Consider the following 16,727-nt stretch of genomic DNA (forward strand, 5'->3'; position numbering starts at 1 on the left):
GGTTGTCTTGGTAGGACCCCTGGGGGGGGGAAAAATTTAATTAAAAAAGAAAAAAATAAATAATTTAAAAAAAAAAAAAAAAAAAAAAAAAAAATACTTCTAATGTGAAATATATTTGGAAAATATATTATTACTCTTTTTTATTTAGTCAATTCATTTGGTCCTATAATTTAAAAATCCTTAAAAGGAGCCTCATATTAAGTTAGCTTCAATTTTGTACATTGGTTTTCTGATTGCATCATTGTTCCATGGCTAAAGCAGCTGTTGGTGGCCAAACAGGAAATTTCCCATTTATATTACTTTTGCTTTTAATTTTCTTCCTAATTTTCTCCATTTAAGTGTCAAAACTTGTGCCAAAAAAAGAAAATCCTGCTTCTGGTAGCTTGTTCAATGTACATCCTCATCAAGTTAGTGTAGTTTAACAGGAGATATTAGCTTTTAATGGCACTTAATTGTCCAAAAAGGAAATCCATAACCACATAAGGAGAAAAGTCAAGTATTTCCAAGCTCTTTATAAGAACAATTTAGAGCAGACAAGTGCTTTTCAAACCTTGGCTTGAAATCAGTCCGGTCTGGTCAGGGTGAGAGGTGGCCTTCATTTGTAAGCCTGCAGTGCCACCATTTGGCCATCATCAAAACCATAATCAAAACCTGGCAGTCCAAGTGCCAGAACTGCTTCGTCCTGACACTTGGCAAAAAAACCAAAGACACTACTATTTTATTTTATTTTTTTAAAGAAATGGTTTCACCTTAAAAAATAAAGGCCTGTAATTACCCCCAACCGAACACACAACCAGACAGCATAAAGCCATAAAATTACAATAAATTATTTTAAAATTTGGCCACAACGAACTATTTCCAGGTGCAGAATTAGAGAGGGAAGTAAACAACCAGGCCCACTGTTGTTAGTGATGGATTATTCTCGGTCAATGCCATCTTGGATAATGAGCAGTAACTTGCAATTCAAGAACAGGGTAGGTTTGCCAAGAAGGAACGGTGATTACAATCAATTAAGAGTGATGACAAAGCATCAACAATAACCCAGCCTAAGTGTGTGTGTGTGTGTGTGTGTGTGTGTGTGTGTGTGTGTGTGTGAGAGAGAGAGAGAGAGAGATAAAGAGCTTGTGTTTTATTCACACATCCTTCCAAACAACCCTGTTTTGTGTAATCAACATCTGTTGTGACAGGCAACCTCCTTCTTTCTCAGAATGGCCCACTTCAGATAATGAGTGTCATACCAAACTGCAGGGCAAAGGCTGATTTTGCTTCTCTCTCCTCCTCCTCGACGGCCTCCGTTCTCACTTCCCTTGGTTCTCTCTCCTATCATCCAACGCATCCACTGTGGAGATCTTGAAAAAGGGAGATAAATGCTCTCACAATATTGTCTGTGCTCAAAATGTGGGGGCGGCGGATGGAATGCAGTATACTTTCTTCCCTGCTTATTGAGGATAGAGACTTTAGTGCAGCTACCTATAAAACGCAAGAATCTTGGTTTTCTTTTGAGATTTTGTGTGGCTTCCCTGACAGTTTGTCCTAGTTAATTCTGAACCACTTTCCCTGGCGAATATAACACTTGATGTGCAAGCCACAGACTCAGGGGGAGAAAAAGATGCTTCAAAATAAATTTAAAAATGACCTGTTTCTTTGCATGCATACTAATGGTTTAGGCGCCATCTTCTGGTAAATTTGGTCAATTTGAAACAAACATAGAGGCTCAAACTTTATGCGTTTTTAGTTAGCCAAGAATATGTTGTGGTACTGAATCAAAAACAATCAAAAAATGCATACAGTTTAGTAATTCATTCCACACAGAGTGAAATATGTTAATGTTTCACTGAAGCTGATCTTAATTTATTTTCAGATAAAATGTGAGTCTTAAATAACAGCAATAAAAAAGCGTGGTGTTTTAACACAAAAATGCTATGTTATGTCTATGCTGTGGCCTAAAGTGATGGGGAAACTACTGACCTGATCTTTTGTGAGACTTTCTGCTGACAGCAAATGTAACACATACAAGATTATTGCCAAAAATGTCAGCTTGGAAAATTATTGTATCCAAGCATGTTACTGGAAAGCTGAGTGGAAGGAAAATATGTAGACTAGCCAAAACAGATAATCGCAATCCAAAGCATGGACTGTGGCTGAAGTCAGAGCTACAAGACATTTAACAGCTTCAACACAGAGATTTATCAAGGCCAAGGCTGCAACTGTTGCATTGCTTGCGATTAGCCACTACTAAACCAGATACATTGAAGTTTTACAGTCAGTCATTATTTGAGGGGCTATTTCATTTGCATGAGCTGATCGACTCATGTCAATTTTTTAAGTTAAAAATCCTTTCTTTAAAAGTTTTATGAGATATTCAAATTTTCTGACAAGCTTTTTTGAAACAACAGTGCATGCACACACTCATTCCCAAGGTTTAGAGAGACCAATTAACCTAACATTCAGGCTTTTGAACTGTGGGAGGAAGGCGGTGAAACCTGGACAGAATGCGTACTAAGAACAATCGGTGGAACTTTATGTCTTAAGGCCTTGATTGGACTCAAACCCAAAGCCTTTGGTTGCAGGGCAGTGCTGCCAACACCTGTGTCACTGCATAGTCTTAAATATATTTCAAATGAAGCTTTGTTGCATTAGGTTATATTCAGAAGCATAGCAACCCAGAAAGAAATGTTCTGTAGGAATAGTTAGAAACAACCCTGAGAGATTATTCTAGTCATGAAATAAAGTCATTTGTACCAAGAACAAAAAGTACATGTTTCACCTTAGCTCCAACAGTCATATTCTGCAAATTGATACTGACAAGTGAAATGATTGCAACTACATTTCAATTCAGAATTGCTGATGCATATTTTCCAGTAATATTACCAAACTTTAGACTTATCTCAAATTATAAACATTTTTGTCCAGAGCTTCCTGTCTGTAGTGTGGAGCTAATTATGCTTGAGGTTATTTAAATAGGTGATTCAGAATAGTTTTCTCATCAAAACCTTAAGTGTTACATGGCTAAAAACAGCTGTAGCTTTGGTGCCACGAAGAGTGATTTCATACTGAATGGGAATAAAAGAAGATATAATCACATCTCATTTAATGAGTAAACCCTATTTATTTATTACATGTTGTAATAACGGGTTCACTCAGTGATGCAAATTATTTGCAGAGCATGCACACTTTTGCATGCATTACAGTTCATTGCATTATAGGTATAATGCTAGGATTAAAGTATTTTACTATAGGTGGTATGATTCCAATCTAATTTAGTAGTATTTGGTAGTATGTTTTCCCTGTTATTCACATGACAAAATATATTAGCTGGGGTTCTACTGACAGCGGTAATTATTACAGTGAAATGTGTCTCCAAAAACCCAGAGGAAGTGTTGAAACAACCTATTAAGACCCTGTTTTGGTAGCATTTTGAGACACATTATGAAGATAAAGAAACCTATAACACTTATAAACTTCCTATTAAAAGTTATTTGGTTTGTCCAATTATGTCAGCAATCTAAATAACTTAGGCCAATGTCAAATCCAGTTAACTTGATGTACTGTCTCCTTTTGGTTGCAAAATATGCTTTTCTTATACTTATTTTTGTATCCCAACTTTACATGCATTTTTTTGTCCTGGTTAAATCCAGCCTTGAATTCTTTTCTTAATCTTTTGAGTTTTTTCCTAATTGTTTTAAGCCATTATTCAACTTTCGTTTCTCTGAAGAACATTGTTATGTTTTACGCATTATTTTTTTTTTCTCTCCTTTGTATTTGATCTGTCAATTTTCTAACTTTCAGAACACAACAAACAAGCCCTAAATTACCCTGTCTAAGTTCAACATGGATAATCATAAAAGCAATTCAACATCATTTCTGTTTGTGAAATGATGGTAAATTGATGAATTGAATTCATTCAGAACTGAAGTACTGAGCAGAAATGATGATTTTCTGACGTGAATTGTGGAATGTTTTCCATTTCTTTTTGCTCTTTGACATCATCCTGTATGCATAACAGGAGTCTATTGTAGGTGGGGTAAAATATATGTGAAGGATTGACCAAAACTGCCTTCACATTTACACATGTTATAAAATCACAGCCTTAAAAAAAAAATCAGTTTTTTAAGGGAGAAAACGATTCAAATCAGCCTGCCCCTGTGTGAAAAAGAAATTGCTCCCATTCTTAAATAATGAATGAACTCTGATTAAACTACATTTTTTATAAAGGTAAGTTCACATTCACTATTCCAACCAAGGCCTAATTATTACCTGACCTGCAGATATAATAATAATAATAATAATAATAATAATAATAATAATAATAATAATAATAATAATAATAATAATAATAATAACTTTCTTTTTGAAAACTTTCAAATAAAGTGCTGAACTCTTAGAAGAAAACATAAAATAAAAACAGATTAAAACAATACCATTTAAAAACAGATAAAACACAAAGGAACACCAATAACAACCAGTAAGATTTTAGGCAGCTACATCCATCAGTCCAGAAAAGGTTACAAAATGATTAGGCTGCGTTCATACTGCAGCCAGAAGTGACCCAATTCTGATTTTTTTTTTTTTTTTTTGATCTAATGCAACTTGTATCTGATCTTTTCATGACAGTCTGAACAACACAGGAGGACTACATGCAACCAAAGTGAGAACTGGAGAAAATGAGAAAACATACAGCAATGGCAAATCTAAAACCCTTTTGATAATCCTGAGTTTGGCTGAATTAAAAAAAAAAAAAAAACTTCTGCAAATGAGAGTGTTGTTGCCACCCTTGTTCAAAGTATTGTTTTGTTGTGATGTTAGACATTCACCACAAGTTTTGCATTGCATATCATTAGGGCAGCACGGACATTAATTATTTTTTAGCATTTTTTTGTATAATACAGTATACATGTCACTTTAATGATAAATGTCCAAAATCTACTTACCTTGGTCTCGTGTTCTTTATATTTCAAAACTCTAAAAATTTATAACAGGACTATTGAATTTATTATACGTTGTTGATTTCTGTGAGGAGAAAATGCAAAAGCATACACCAGAGGGCGCTTGTGAGCTATGACAAACGCGAGTCCTTTTTTAAATAAACTACTTGAGGAACTTATTGTCTTTGCATACTTTTAAATATTTTTAGATTTTTATTTATTCTTAATTCATTTTGCAACACGCTTTTATCTTTCGCGTTCTGAAAGCTTTTGAATCGAGCGGTATCATAATCCAGTAGCTTATTTCTAAACCAGAATGCAAAATTTCGGGTTATTTTGAATACACTGGAAGTGCAAGGTGGAACTGCTTAATAAACCAAAAAGGATATGTTGAGATGACCTAACCAGCCCCTTCTGTCGGCTGTGCTTCCGTATTTACACACCCACCAAATAAAACACACACACACACACACACGCAGGACAGGGCTCACTAGCGGCGGTCGGGTGAATGTTTACCGAACAAGCATAGAGTGGTGGTGCGGAAAGTGACAGTCACACTGGAGCCTTGGTGTATGGTGAAACACAGGTGATTTCTGCTTCCACGGTTGCATTTTACAGCGGAATGTTCACTCGAAGGGGGCATGGGGACGTCAAGAAATCTACACAGAAAGTTCTGGACCCAAAGAAGGATGTTTTGACCCGACTGAAGCACCTGCGGGCGCTGATAGGTGAGTGAAAAGTCACCGGCGGTTGTTCCTGGATGCTGCATCGTCGAGGCTTAGCTGCAGGAGCTAACGTCAAACACGGTATCAGGTTAGCTGTCTGCCTATCTGAGCGGCTACTAATTACAGCTACCTGACGACTAAGACACGCATTATCGGCGTGGAAATTAAAAAAAAAAAAACACACTGGGCTGTTGAAACGCGCTCTTACTAATGTTTGCATTTTTAGATTTCACAAGGCTTTCTTAAAAACAACAACAGCAACAACAAGTCTCAATGTGATGCGGATGGAAGCTAGCTAATATGAGCTAGCTTCCTGGCTGCTAACTAGCCAGCCAATATTGCTAGCTGATGTTGCCGAGCATCAATATGCATTATTACCGCCAGTCTTTATTATATATTCCTGAGTCATTGTTACTGTTAAAAATAAATAAATAAATAAACCAATGAATGAATATAAAATCAGACATTTAAAAATAAACCTTGAATATAAGAAAGCAGATCCTGTAGACTATGGGGTTTGAATTCCCTATACTCTATATCATTATTTGAAAAATAATGCGTGACGTACACGTTTATCACATTGGTTCGATCTGTTTATTAACAAGGAAGTGCAGGTTTTATGACATAATAGTAGCTATTGTGCTCTCCTTGTCCTACAATATAATAATTTAAAGAGACAAGGTTTTATCTGTTGTTGCCACACTTGTTCAAAGTATTGTTTTGTTTAAAAAAAAATAAAAAATTTGTTGAATACAGTAAACCTTAATATATACAATTATATTCAAATTCAAAACTATTTAATTTATCCCAAAAGGGGGTTAAATGTTGTCATAACTCACACTATTGAAGTATGGCCAGAGTGGCTCATGATGTTGTAGGTAGGAAAGATCTCCAGTAGCAGTCAATCTTGCAACAAATCTGAAGTGGTTTCTGACTGAAGACTGTTGCTGCATGACTCTTAACTGCCATGACATGCTAACGGCACAACATCCAGGCAGCAGAGACGATATTACACGCTAACATGTCCTGGATGACAGCATCAGTTGTTGGCAATCACTGCTAATCCACCTCATTTGCTTTTGCTGATCCACTTTAAATCTCTGTCTGGCCGCATGGCTAGAATGCTAAAAATTTGCAGTCAGGAATATGATCCTTGCCCGTTGTGATCAATGTGAGGGATGGTTTGATCTTCTTCACCACTAATACCAGCTTGAACCACTGATATGTCAATGCTTTTGTGTTGTTTACACCAAATTCTGCCCCTACCATCTAAATGCTGTTGGAATCGAGACCAATTACAGCAGACAATACTTTTCCTATCTTTTATTGTCTAATTTTGGGAAGCATGCATGAATCAGCCCTAGTTTCCTGTGCTTAGCTGACAGGAGAGGCACCTGGTGTGGTCTTTTGTTGCTTCTACTTCACGTTGTGTGTTCAGAGATGTTGTAATACGTCTTGTTTGGGTATTTGAGTTACTGTTTCCTTTTGATCATCTCAGACCGGTCTACTTGTTTTCATGTGAACTCAGACACCAAAAAATAATTATGCCCAGTAAGAATACGCTCTTACTGGGCATATTCTTGTTTTCGGTTCACTCTGTAAATTATTATAATGTTTTTTTCCCTAACATTGCTTTTGCAATTTTATATATAGACTAAGCAAATGAAAGTTTCATCACATCCACTAAATTTTGTAGTTTTACAATTATTGCATAGTATATTATAACTTATTTACACTGCTCTCTATAGAATTTCTGCTTGTTTAGCAAGTCTGGAGTCAGCTTTTAGCAGAGATGTTCTAGTGACTCACCGACTGCTAAAATATCTCCAAACAGACAAATTAGTCTTTTTTTAATATATGGTACATATTACACATTATCCCTGTTAATGCAGCGAAAGATACAATAGTGGCACTCTAAACTGCTAAACTGTAGGAGCTGTGTAGTGAGAGTATTTTAGCAGTTTTAAAGAATAACCTTTTAAATTTTTTTTGTAAATCTCTGTGGCCAAAATGATGGGGACTTGTTGATGATAACATGTAGTCTTATTTATACTGGGCTTATAGTGTCAGCACCAACCTTGCTGCTGATTTTTGGGGAACAACATCTTGGTCTTATTCTTTGGCCAGCAAACATACTTCTTAACAAAACTGGCAAAATTCACTGTCCTACAGCATAAGTGAATATATGAACATTGTGCAAAAAAAAAAATCAATGTTATTGTTGCAGACCATATAAAAAAATACACCATCTTGCATAATATTCATAAATGATCTTATTGTATCACAGCAGAATGTACTGCTGCATAATTATTTTATGCATCATGTGGCTGTAAATGGGAATTCTAAATATTAAACAGACTTGTTGGAAGAGCGTAAATATGGTATTAATTCCTGAATTAAGTGTTTCATTGAAGAACACAAAGAAGTTTCATTGTGTCATAATGAATGTTTTCTATTTGTCATCTGACCTATATTAAAAGTTCTAACTTAAAGTTTTTATTCTCGCTTCTGCATTTAATGTTGTGGATATACAATTTTGTTTTTAAAATGTAATTGATACACTCACGGTACAAATAATTTTTTTTTTTTTACACATCCTGGTGAAAAAAGAGTAATTTGCTGGAGGATAATGTGCATTTGAGATGTTTGGGATTGGAACATTTGTTGACGTATACATGTTTAATTGTGACCTTCACATGGGGACATGTCCTCTGTTTCATTGATTTCTTGTACAGTGGAACGACAGTGACAGCCATTTTCTGCTTTATGGTGCTTTAGAAACTTGGATTAAACTTTGGAAAAGTTAACTTAATGGGACTTGTCAGCTACAGGAGCATAAACGTAGTCAATGTCAAGACTAGTGCGAATGACGTGAAGGTCTACACAGATTGCTGCTCGTCCCCGAGTGTTTTTCTTTCCCTCCATGTGCGGCTAAAGATAAAGTTGGTGTGTTTTTCCAGCTGACGACGGTACATGCTGATGTGTCCCAAACTTGCTGATTTGACTATGCTTTCAGCTAAGGAAGGATTTCCTCCTGTTCATGTTGGATCCTGTGTGGCCAGGAAGTGGTGATTAGAGATGGGGTGTTACAGAGGAGAGGACAGGGACTTGGAAAGGAAGGGTGAAGGACAGAAAAAAAAAAAAAACAGCTGTCCTTTCATTTCTAGAAGTTTTATCTTTTTAAGATAATTCTGTTCATTATGCTGATTTAAAAAAAAAGAGCATTTGTACTTAAGCCCAATTTACTGCTCATTTTTGATTGTTAGATGCAAGCGTTGCCATTCCTAAAACAATTTCAAAGCAGTGTCGATAACAAGTATTAGTTACATGTTTATTTATATTTTATTCTAAAAATGGCATGTCGATTTTTTTTTATGGCCTTATCATAAATCAATGGAGACATCTTTGTGTTACAGTAGTCTAACCATTCCCATAATTGCAGACCAACATTTTTTATGTTTCCGCTGGTATTTTGATGAGTTCTGTGTCTGTGAGCAACCCTAATTTTCTCCACCGAATGTTATTCATATTGAAGTCTGGGTTCTGACTGGACAGCTTCAAAAATGTTTGATTTCCAGTCAGATGAAACTTCTTGGTAAAAGGGAAAGATTTTCACATCTAAATCTGCCAGTAGCATGGACAATTTTGGACTTTATTTTATATGATTGTGTTTTGGGTTTGAAGTTTTTCCACAATGTTTTTATTGACTAGACATGTTTTTAAAATTTGCCCCTTTCTTCAGGAAGGGGAAGTTGTTGTAGCTTTGTTTCAGCCAGCAAACCAGCAGTGTGCAGCAACCCATTTAGGAAGGCAATGCGCCTTTCCTTGCATATTTCATTCAGTAACAGATAGTTCTGGTTACTCCATCACTTTCTCTGGCATCTCAATATGAGGACTTAAAACTTTAAAATATTAGAGGTTGGAAACTGTAACTTTAAAACTTGAGTATATGCCGACATCAGTTACTGGCCTGTGAGTAGAGATGATTCATGCTAACCTCTTTAACGTGCTGCGTCACTGACTTGGAAAATTCTACAAACATGTCTTTTATAGACAACATGAATAAAGCAGAAGCTGCCACTGTTGTAAAATACCATTAATTACTGCTAAAGTTACTGTTAAAGCTTCTGTTAAGCTGTAAATGTTGTGCTGTGTCTGCGTTGGAAAGCTTTGTAACAGTTCCCAGTTATTTCTTAATCAAGAAATCAGACTGTAGTATCAACAGGCCAGGCTATTTTCAGACTGTTTTTGCTCACTGAACGGATCTGTGGGATACTGTGTGAAAGCTGCTGCATGTTAATTCGTCGGTCATGCCTGGCTGCTTTTGGCTGAGGTTGTTAATTACAGCAGGCCAACCAACCACCTGATCGCTCACTGCTCCACTCACTGGTGGCACACAGGGGGCTTTTCCTGCGTATTCTTTCCAGTTCCTTTTCTGTGGTGGTTGCTCTCCTCCTTGGTCCAAACCTGCTCTTTATTCCATGATGCCTGGCCGGGTCCAGTTTGTTGCAAAAAGAGAACTTTAAAGGAAGGTTTAAGAAGTGGTGGAAAATCATTTCAGTAAATACTTGTGAGGGAGGATATTTCTCTCTTTTTTTTTTCCCCACCTCTGGTTTGACTAAAACCAGAAGTGGCTTCTTTTGCTGGTGTAAACAAGCTCAACTGCTGATGGGAACAACAATGCAGGTGTACCAAGTGTTACTAGTGATAACCGGTGTGTTGTAGTTTAAGTTTGCACTCTCATTTTAACTTGTATTATAGATGACTCTGATCTGCATTTTAATTACAGAAAGTAAACGACGTGTCTGATACCTTACCTTCCTTTATTGTGGGCTTTGAGTGTTGTTGGGGTCAATTGAAAGTGCTGTTGTTATTAGAGGAAATCTAATCTTCTAGTTTTGACTACAAAACTAGAAGGGCCCTCGAGAAGGTCCTCTCTCTGTGAGGCTGAGGTAAACGCTTCATCACTCAGCTTCTAATTCTCCCCTTTTTGTTAAACACTTAATTTAGGCTTACATGCAGCGATAGCTCTTATCTTTTATCTGGCACAATATAGGTGTAACATCAACACCTTAATGGTATGTCACTTTAACACTTAGCAAATATTAGAGGGTTCTTTAAAACATTTTTGTGATCGTTTCAGTTTTGTTCCCTATATGTATGTTATTAAGCTGTACAAGTGGTAAAGTGTTTTTTTTTTTTTTTATTCTGGCAGGAGAATACACTCAGTCTCTCGTATTGTAACAAGAAGATTAAAAGCAGAAAAGCTGCACTTTATAGATGTACTGATCATGAACTTTAAGGCAAGTTTCAAGTTTGACACAGATTTTAGTTGACTCTGATTTCAGCCAGTGAATTTGTTCAGGTTATGGGGTAGAGGTATTTATAATTAAAACTCAACAAAAAAAAAATACATCATAGCATAGTAATACACCTTAATAACTTTATTTTTTGTGCACAAAAAAATTCAATTTTACAGCTAAAAAGCAGTTATCTAACTTAGTATTTGAGAGGAAAAAGCTCTAATTCGTTGTTTGTTAGACAATTATGTTTTTTATTGTAGCTATGAGCTTTTCATGATAGGTTGTTCATTTTATATTTGAACCTGAGAGAGAGCAGTCACTGTTAAACAGCTCCGCAGTTAAACAGTTTCTCTAATATTTCAAAGACAAAATAATTACAATGTTGACATTATAAACTGATTCCAAAATCAAACGGCAGTGATTTGTATGTTTACTGTTGCAAGCGTCACTAACACACTTTCTGCTTGTAGACCATTCAATTTAGCAGAGATTATGAAAAGACTTCAAACATTTCCAAAGTCAGCTTGTTCTATTACAAGTTTAATTTGGCTCTTGAGGAGGATAAAGTGGAGTGACTTGTCGGTGATACATTCACCTTACTGATAACTCCTGTCAACTGTCTATTAGATTCCTGAATGAAAAGCTTCTTTTACACAACCTTCATATAACTTTTATTTTTAACTTCCTTACTTATACTGGAATTGACTTATTGAATATTCTCATGTAACTTCAGCATCTAAGTGTGCATTCACACCAACTCTGTTTTGTCTGGTTTAATCAAAGTCTAGTTTGTTTGCCTAGAAAAGTTCAGTTCGTTTGGGGATGTGGGGATGCTCAATCAGGCTGATGTGGACCGAAAAGGTGAACTCTGGTCCGGCTACAAACATGGGTCTCAGTTTGGTTCAAGTGAACTCTGGTGTGGTTCGAATGCATATGTGGATACAAGCAGACCGGAGAGTGCTCCATAAGCAGGATTGGGTTATACCGCAGGGCATTCTGGGTAAACGCAACCAAATCAAATGTGCAAGTCTAGTTTTAGTGGGAGAAATACCTGGGGGTTTTGGGAAGTTCTTATCAGTATCTTCTTCAAAGGTTTTTGTGTTGTTTCCTTTATGGTGGTTCTTGGTGCAGCGCCACCACAGGCAAGGAGGTAAATAGGTTTTTTTAAATGGTTTGGTCTGTTTGACAGTGTGGTGTGAAAGAGAACTGCTGAAGCGACAAATGTTGCAATTTTGGCGCCCAGTCGACCCAAGTCAACTGGACTGTCAGGTTTGAAAATCTTATAATGTTGTTTTCAGTTTGACCTGGTCGTGGATATGAATGATGTATGAACTTGTAAAAAAAAAAAAGCAGTTTCTAATCGGTCAATATCTGATTGACTTAGTTGCGAGATGAGATGAGATGATTAGAGACTGGATTAAAATTAAAATGATAAGTTTGTATTCTATGAAATCTAAAAAAAATTCATATAAGGATATTTACTTTAGCCTCCTAGGAGCTTGAATACAAAACAGTTAATTAAATGGAGGCTGGTGTAGATATGTTGTCGAATTGATTCTAGATGAAAACAAAACAATACTCTTATTTCAGATTTATCCTAATCATCACTATGATACTTCTATGAGAACGATGAAGTTAAAGATTGATACTTAACCCTTTCAAACATTTTGATTCAGTATGTTCCTAATGATATGACAATTCGTGCTGGTGCAAAAAAACAAAAAAACAACTTCATGTCATTGACTATGTTTTATTTAATAGATTTGTTAAACTATTCAGCAAGTGAAGTGAAAAAGCAGAAGTGGGAAAAAATAAATAGCTTCACTGTGGAAGCAATGGTGGTATTGTTAAGATAAGCCTTTAGCAACACAAAGAAGTCCTGTCCTGCAATCCCTCAGTCATTAGCATAGCAAATTTAGACATGGAAATGCATGGAGGCTGGGTAAGTCACATCAAGAGTCGCTGGTGCAGGACCAGTTCCCTAATGTGACTGGACTGCTCCTACTGGTGTTTTTTGGTGACTGGAGAGCATTTATATCAGAGCAAAAACAGTCAGAGCTGCAACTTTCTGGTTAGTAAGTTGCAATCTAGTAAGGCAAGGCAAGGCAATTTTATTTATATAGCACCTTTCAGTCAAAGACAATTCAAAGTGCTTATACAGAGAAACAATACCAATCAGACAAGAAACACAAAAAAAAAAAAAAAAAAAAATTTGCAGAAAGCTCATTGTCAGTGACTGCTTGACAAGTTATCTTTGAAAAGTCAATCAGTTTATTTGGATTAAAGAAAATTCACAATAAGTACAGATTGTCACACTAAGCATTTTTCCAAGCAAGAATTAAGTTATGTGCTATAAAACCATTAAAATAATGGCATTTTTATTATAAGAGTATGCAAACGAGTGACTTCAACTGCATCTATCCCCAGACCTATCTCTGGCCTTGTTTTTACTTTTTTTCACTCTGAGGTATTGTTGCCATGTCATGTGTTTTCCAGCTTTGGCAAAACACCAGAACTCAAATATGACACAAATCATGTGGTTCTGAATGAAAGGCTTATTTATTCTCTCGACTAGCCAGCTGCAGATATTAAAACACCTTTTTCCTGTCGCTTCCAAGTGTATGATGTCTGTAATGTCCAGTGGAAAACCCGTTTGCTTAGTTGCACTACCTATATTGTTTCTGGATAATCAAACAACCAGTGGTTTGCTGTGGCAGCAGATGCTATCAGGGCTGGATCATGGAGTGGGTTTATATTTATGTTGCAGATCTAAGTGGTCAAATTCCTGTTAATCTTTAGAGGATTTAAAGCTATACAAAAATAAACACTTAGCTTTTTTGTACTGATATGGAGCCAGTTTTACGTTGGCAAATGAAGTCTGAAACTGGTTCTATGATAATTATGACACTGCATTGCTCTGAATAATGTTGCATGAAATGACAGAGTGAAAGTTGCCAGGTCTTCTATGATCAACTGCTGAGATATGCCCATTTGTGAAGAGCGCTGCTGTGACAATTTCACACTGGGTTCTGTGCAGCCCTTTAGATCCCAATCTGTTACACAGCTAGACATTGACCACAATTCAAGACACACCCAGACAGAGCTTGGCACAGTTGTATCATAATGAAATTACATGCACCATGAGCAAAGTGAAACATTCTTGACTACCAGCATTTTGCAGGAAATGCTTCTGATAATTGTTATTACAGATTCATTGATCAGAGGTTTTGAGGCTTATTTTCATTGTTGTAAAGTTCTGAAATACTGAAAATGATTTTTAGCAGCTTTCAGTTTCTCTTGAGGAGCTAAAAAATAAGTACTTTTTTTCTATATTTTGAATTTGCCAGTAGCTTAACCATCTTTACAAAATAGGAGTGTATAAATGAAAAAAAACAAAAACATTTTCAGAACAACCCAGAGTTAGAGCTCTTTCTCAGTGCCTTGTTCAAAAGCTACAACTATAAAGACTTCCAGTTTGACACATGTATCTATAGAAATAAAATCCATCTGAAAAATTACAACGTATTTTATTTAGTCCTGTCTCTATCTGTTACAAGACAGATTATAGCTAAACTAGGTGTTCTCTTGTCTACTTTTTCCAAACAGGGAAGTCATACTTTTATGTAGTACTTTTTAAATGGAGATTAAATTTTTTAATACTAATTGGTTTTGTGCTATTTAAGGAAGTTGCAGTTTTAGTCACAATGAAATTAATGATGTTTGTATGCTCTTTGTTTGAAAGAAGCCTCTTTTCCAAAAGCATCAAAAACGCCATTGAATGTTTTTCATAATATTGATATCGAGTTTGTAATTTTATTGGCATGATAACCCTACTTCAAACACATTTGAAAGGAATGGCATAGTTGAAATGGAGTGACAGCAAGATTTCCGAAAGGTTGTGCAGATTCTTATTATTTGCCAAAAATCTCACCCTGTTTAAAAAAAAAGGCCATTTACATGAATGAGAATACGGTTTCCTTTTGAGCTTAACCCACCACCATTCAATCTTGTGTAAAATTGTCCAGCTGTTCACCAGCAGATCTGTCACTGTAGCTCAGCATAATATAAAATATCATCCCTAAAGGTTTGGAATATTTCATCATGATCATACAAGCGTGTATGACACTAGATCGATTTCAGTACTTATTTCACATCTTTCCAGGCCACTGAGTTGGGTAAATTGGATAATTTTGTATGCATATGAGCTACATAAAAGATTGGACTTTCTTTTTTTACATGCAAAATACATCTACAATATGCAATGAGAAAAACCCATCACTTTCAACTTATCTTTGACTAGAGGTTATTTTATTTCTTCCAGGGAAGTGTTTGCTTCTCTTCATTATTTCACTCTGTCAGTCGTACCCTTCAGGTGTTCTTCACTGGGGTCCTTAAAGAGTACTGTTTTTTTTTTTCTTCCTGAAGATGCTGCCAAAAAAACACATCACTCTTCTCTCCCTTACATTCTTTCTGGCACAAATATAGGGCACCTGCAGTGTGTGTTACCCAGCGCTGATGCAAATGAGCTTGTTTAATCAAAGACTTGATTGGGCTGGTTTTGTGTATGACCTGGCATATTAATGACTTTGCCTCAAGTGGTGTAATGGATGGCATATATTGGACTTTTCCCAGAGGATCAAATCTGATTCCAGCTCTACTTCCACGGTAAAGATGTATTTGATGTGTTGTGTGCTGATTAAGTTTGAATAAAGGTTGGTGGGCAGAGTAGGATGATGTTTAAATGTTTAAACTTGCCACAGGCTTTAGTTGGCTAAATGACCTTCACCTACTTGTTTACTCAGCAAGCACTTAGAGTGCACACAGTAGTGTCACACACATCTGGTTAGCTGAGCTTAAAACAACAAAAAAAAGGCATACTAACTATTCATGTGGAATTGCAGTAATAGTTTAAACTCAGCCTTTCCCTGATTTACTCATGTGAAGCTCTTATGAACTGAACGTATGCTTCAAAAAACAGAGTTTATTTGTGATGAAGATGAGACCAACAAGCTGAACCATCTTTAAGTCATAGTGAACTGCTAACATCTGCTTCTTTAGAGCATTACAAAAGGATACAGTGGTTTTGTGCCCTGCGAAATAAATGTCCACTTTGGTCACACATTATCATTTTCCAGCTGATCGTCTGATGTGGGCGTAGAAGAGCTAATATTCTCTGGTGGTTAACAGGAAATGTATTGCAATGGAAAACCCTCTCATCTGACCCAAACCGGTTTATTGCTGGAGTTTTTAGCTTGAGCACACGTATCAAAGATTGTAGGTCACTAAATCATTACGGTATCAGCATCAGCAGTTCTCAAGACTGCTCAGGCAGCATTTAGTTCTTAATAAAAAGGTTGAAAGTAACACCTCACAGAGTTGCCTTTTTTACTGCATTGCTAAGTAATCAAGGTTATATTAGTGGTTCCCTTTCACAATTAAACACCTTTCTTTATAGTATAAACTTCACAAGAAGAAATCTAAAATCAAATGGTGTGCCTTCAGGTCTGCAGAATTACTTTGTGTGTTTTGAATTATTGGCATTTTTAAAATCTGTGATATTGGGAGTTTTTACCAAGGATCACCTTATATTTAATACCACATATATTTTTTAAATATCTTGAATATAATCTGGCATAATTTAGTGTAAACCCCCCCCAGAATATAAAAACTTTTAAGAACACTCATTAATCAGCCGTTATTAAAAATTATTGTGAATTTATGTATTTTGTCAAAATACATAAATTTTGACAAAATGTATGTATTTTGTCAAAATT

General features: G+C 36.0%; 1 protein-coding gene across 9 annotated transcripts in view; it reads left to right on the forward strand.

The window, feature by feature from the left end:
* Positions 1-5,346: 5,346 nt before the first annotated feature.
* ralgapa2 (Ral GTPase activating protein catalytic subunit alpha 2) overlaps positions 5,347-16,727 on the forward strand; it is a 120,216-nt gene continuing 108,835 nt past the window's right edge. For 4 of the 9 annotated variants that reach the window (XM_015039402.1, XM_015039403.1, XM_015039401.1 and 1 more), the window contains exon 1: positions 5,347-5,653. In XM_015039402.1, coding sequence (XP_014894888.1) covers positions 5,548-5,653 — 106 coding nt within the window. In that variant the 5' untranslated portion in view covers positions 5,347-5,547. The remainder of the gene's footprint in view (positions 5,654-16,727) is intronic. The other 5 variants (XM_015039399.1, XM_015039406.1, XM_015039400.1 and 2 more) reach the window with 2 other exon arrangements.

This window comes from Poecilia latipinna, unplaced genomic scaffold (assembly GCF_001443285.1).
Source record: "Poecilia latipinna isolate Pla-1442-1.1 unplaced genomic scaffold, P_latipinna-1.0 Scaffold471, whole genome shotgun sequence".
Taxonomy (NCBI): domain Eukaryota; kingdom Metazoa; phylum Chordata; class Actinopteri; order Cyprinodontiformes; family Poeciliidae; genus Poecilia; species Poecilia latipinna.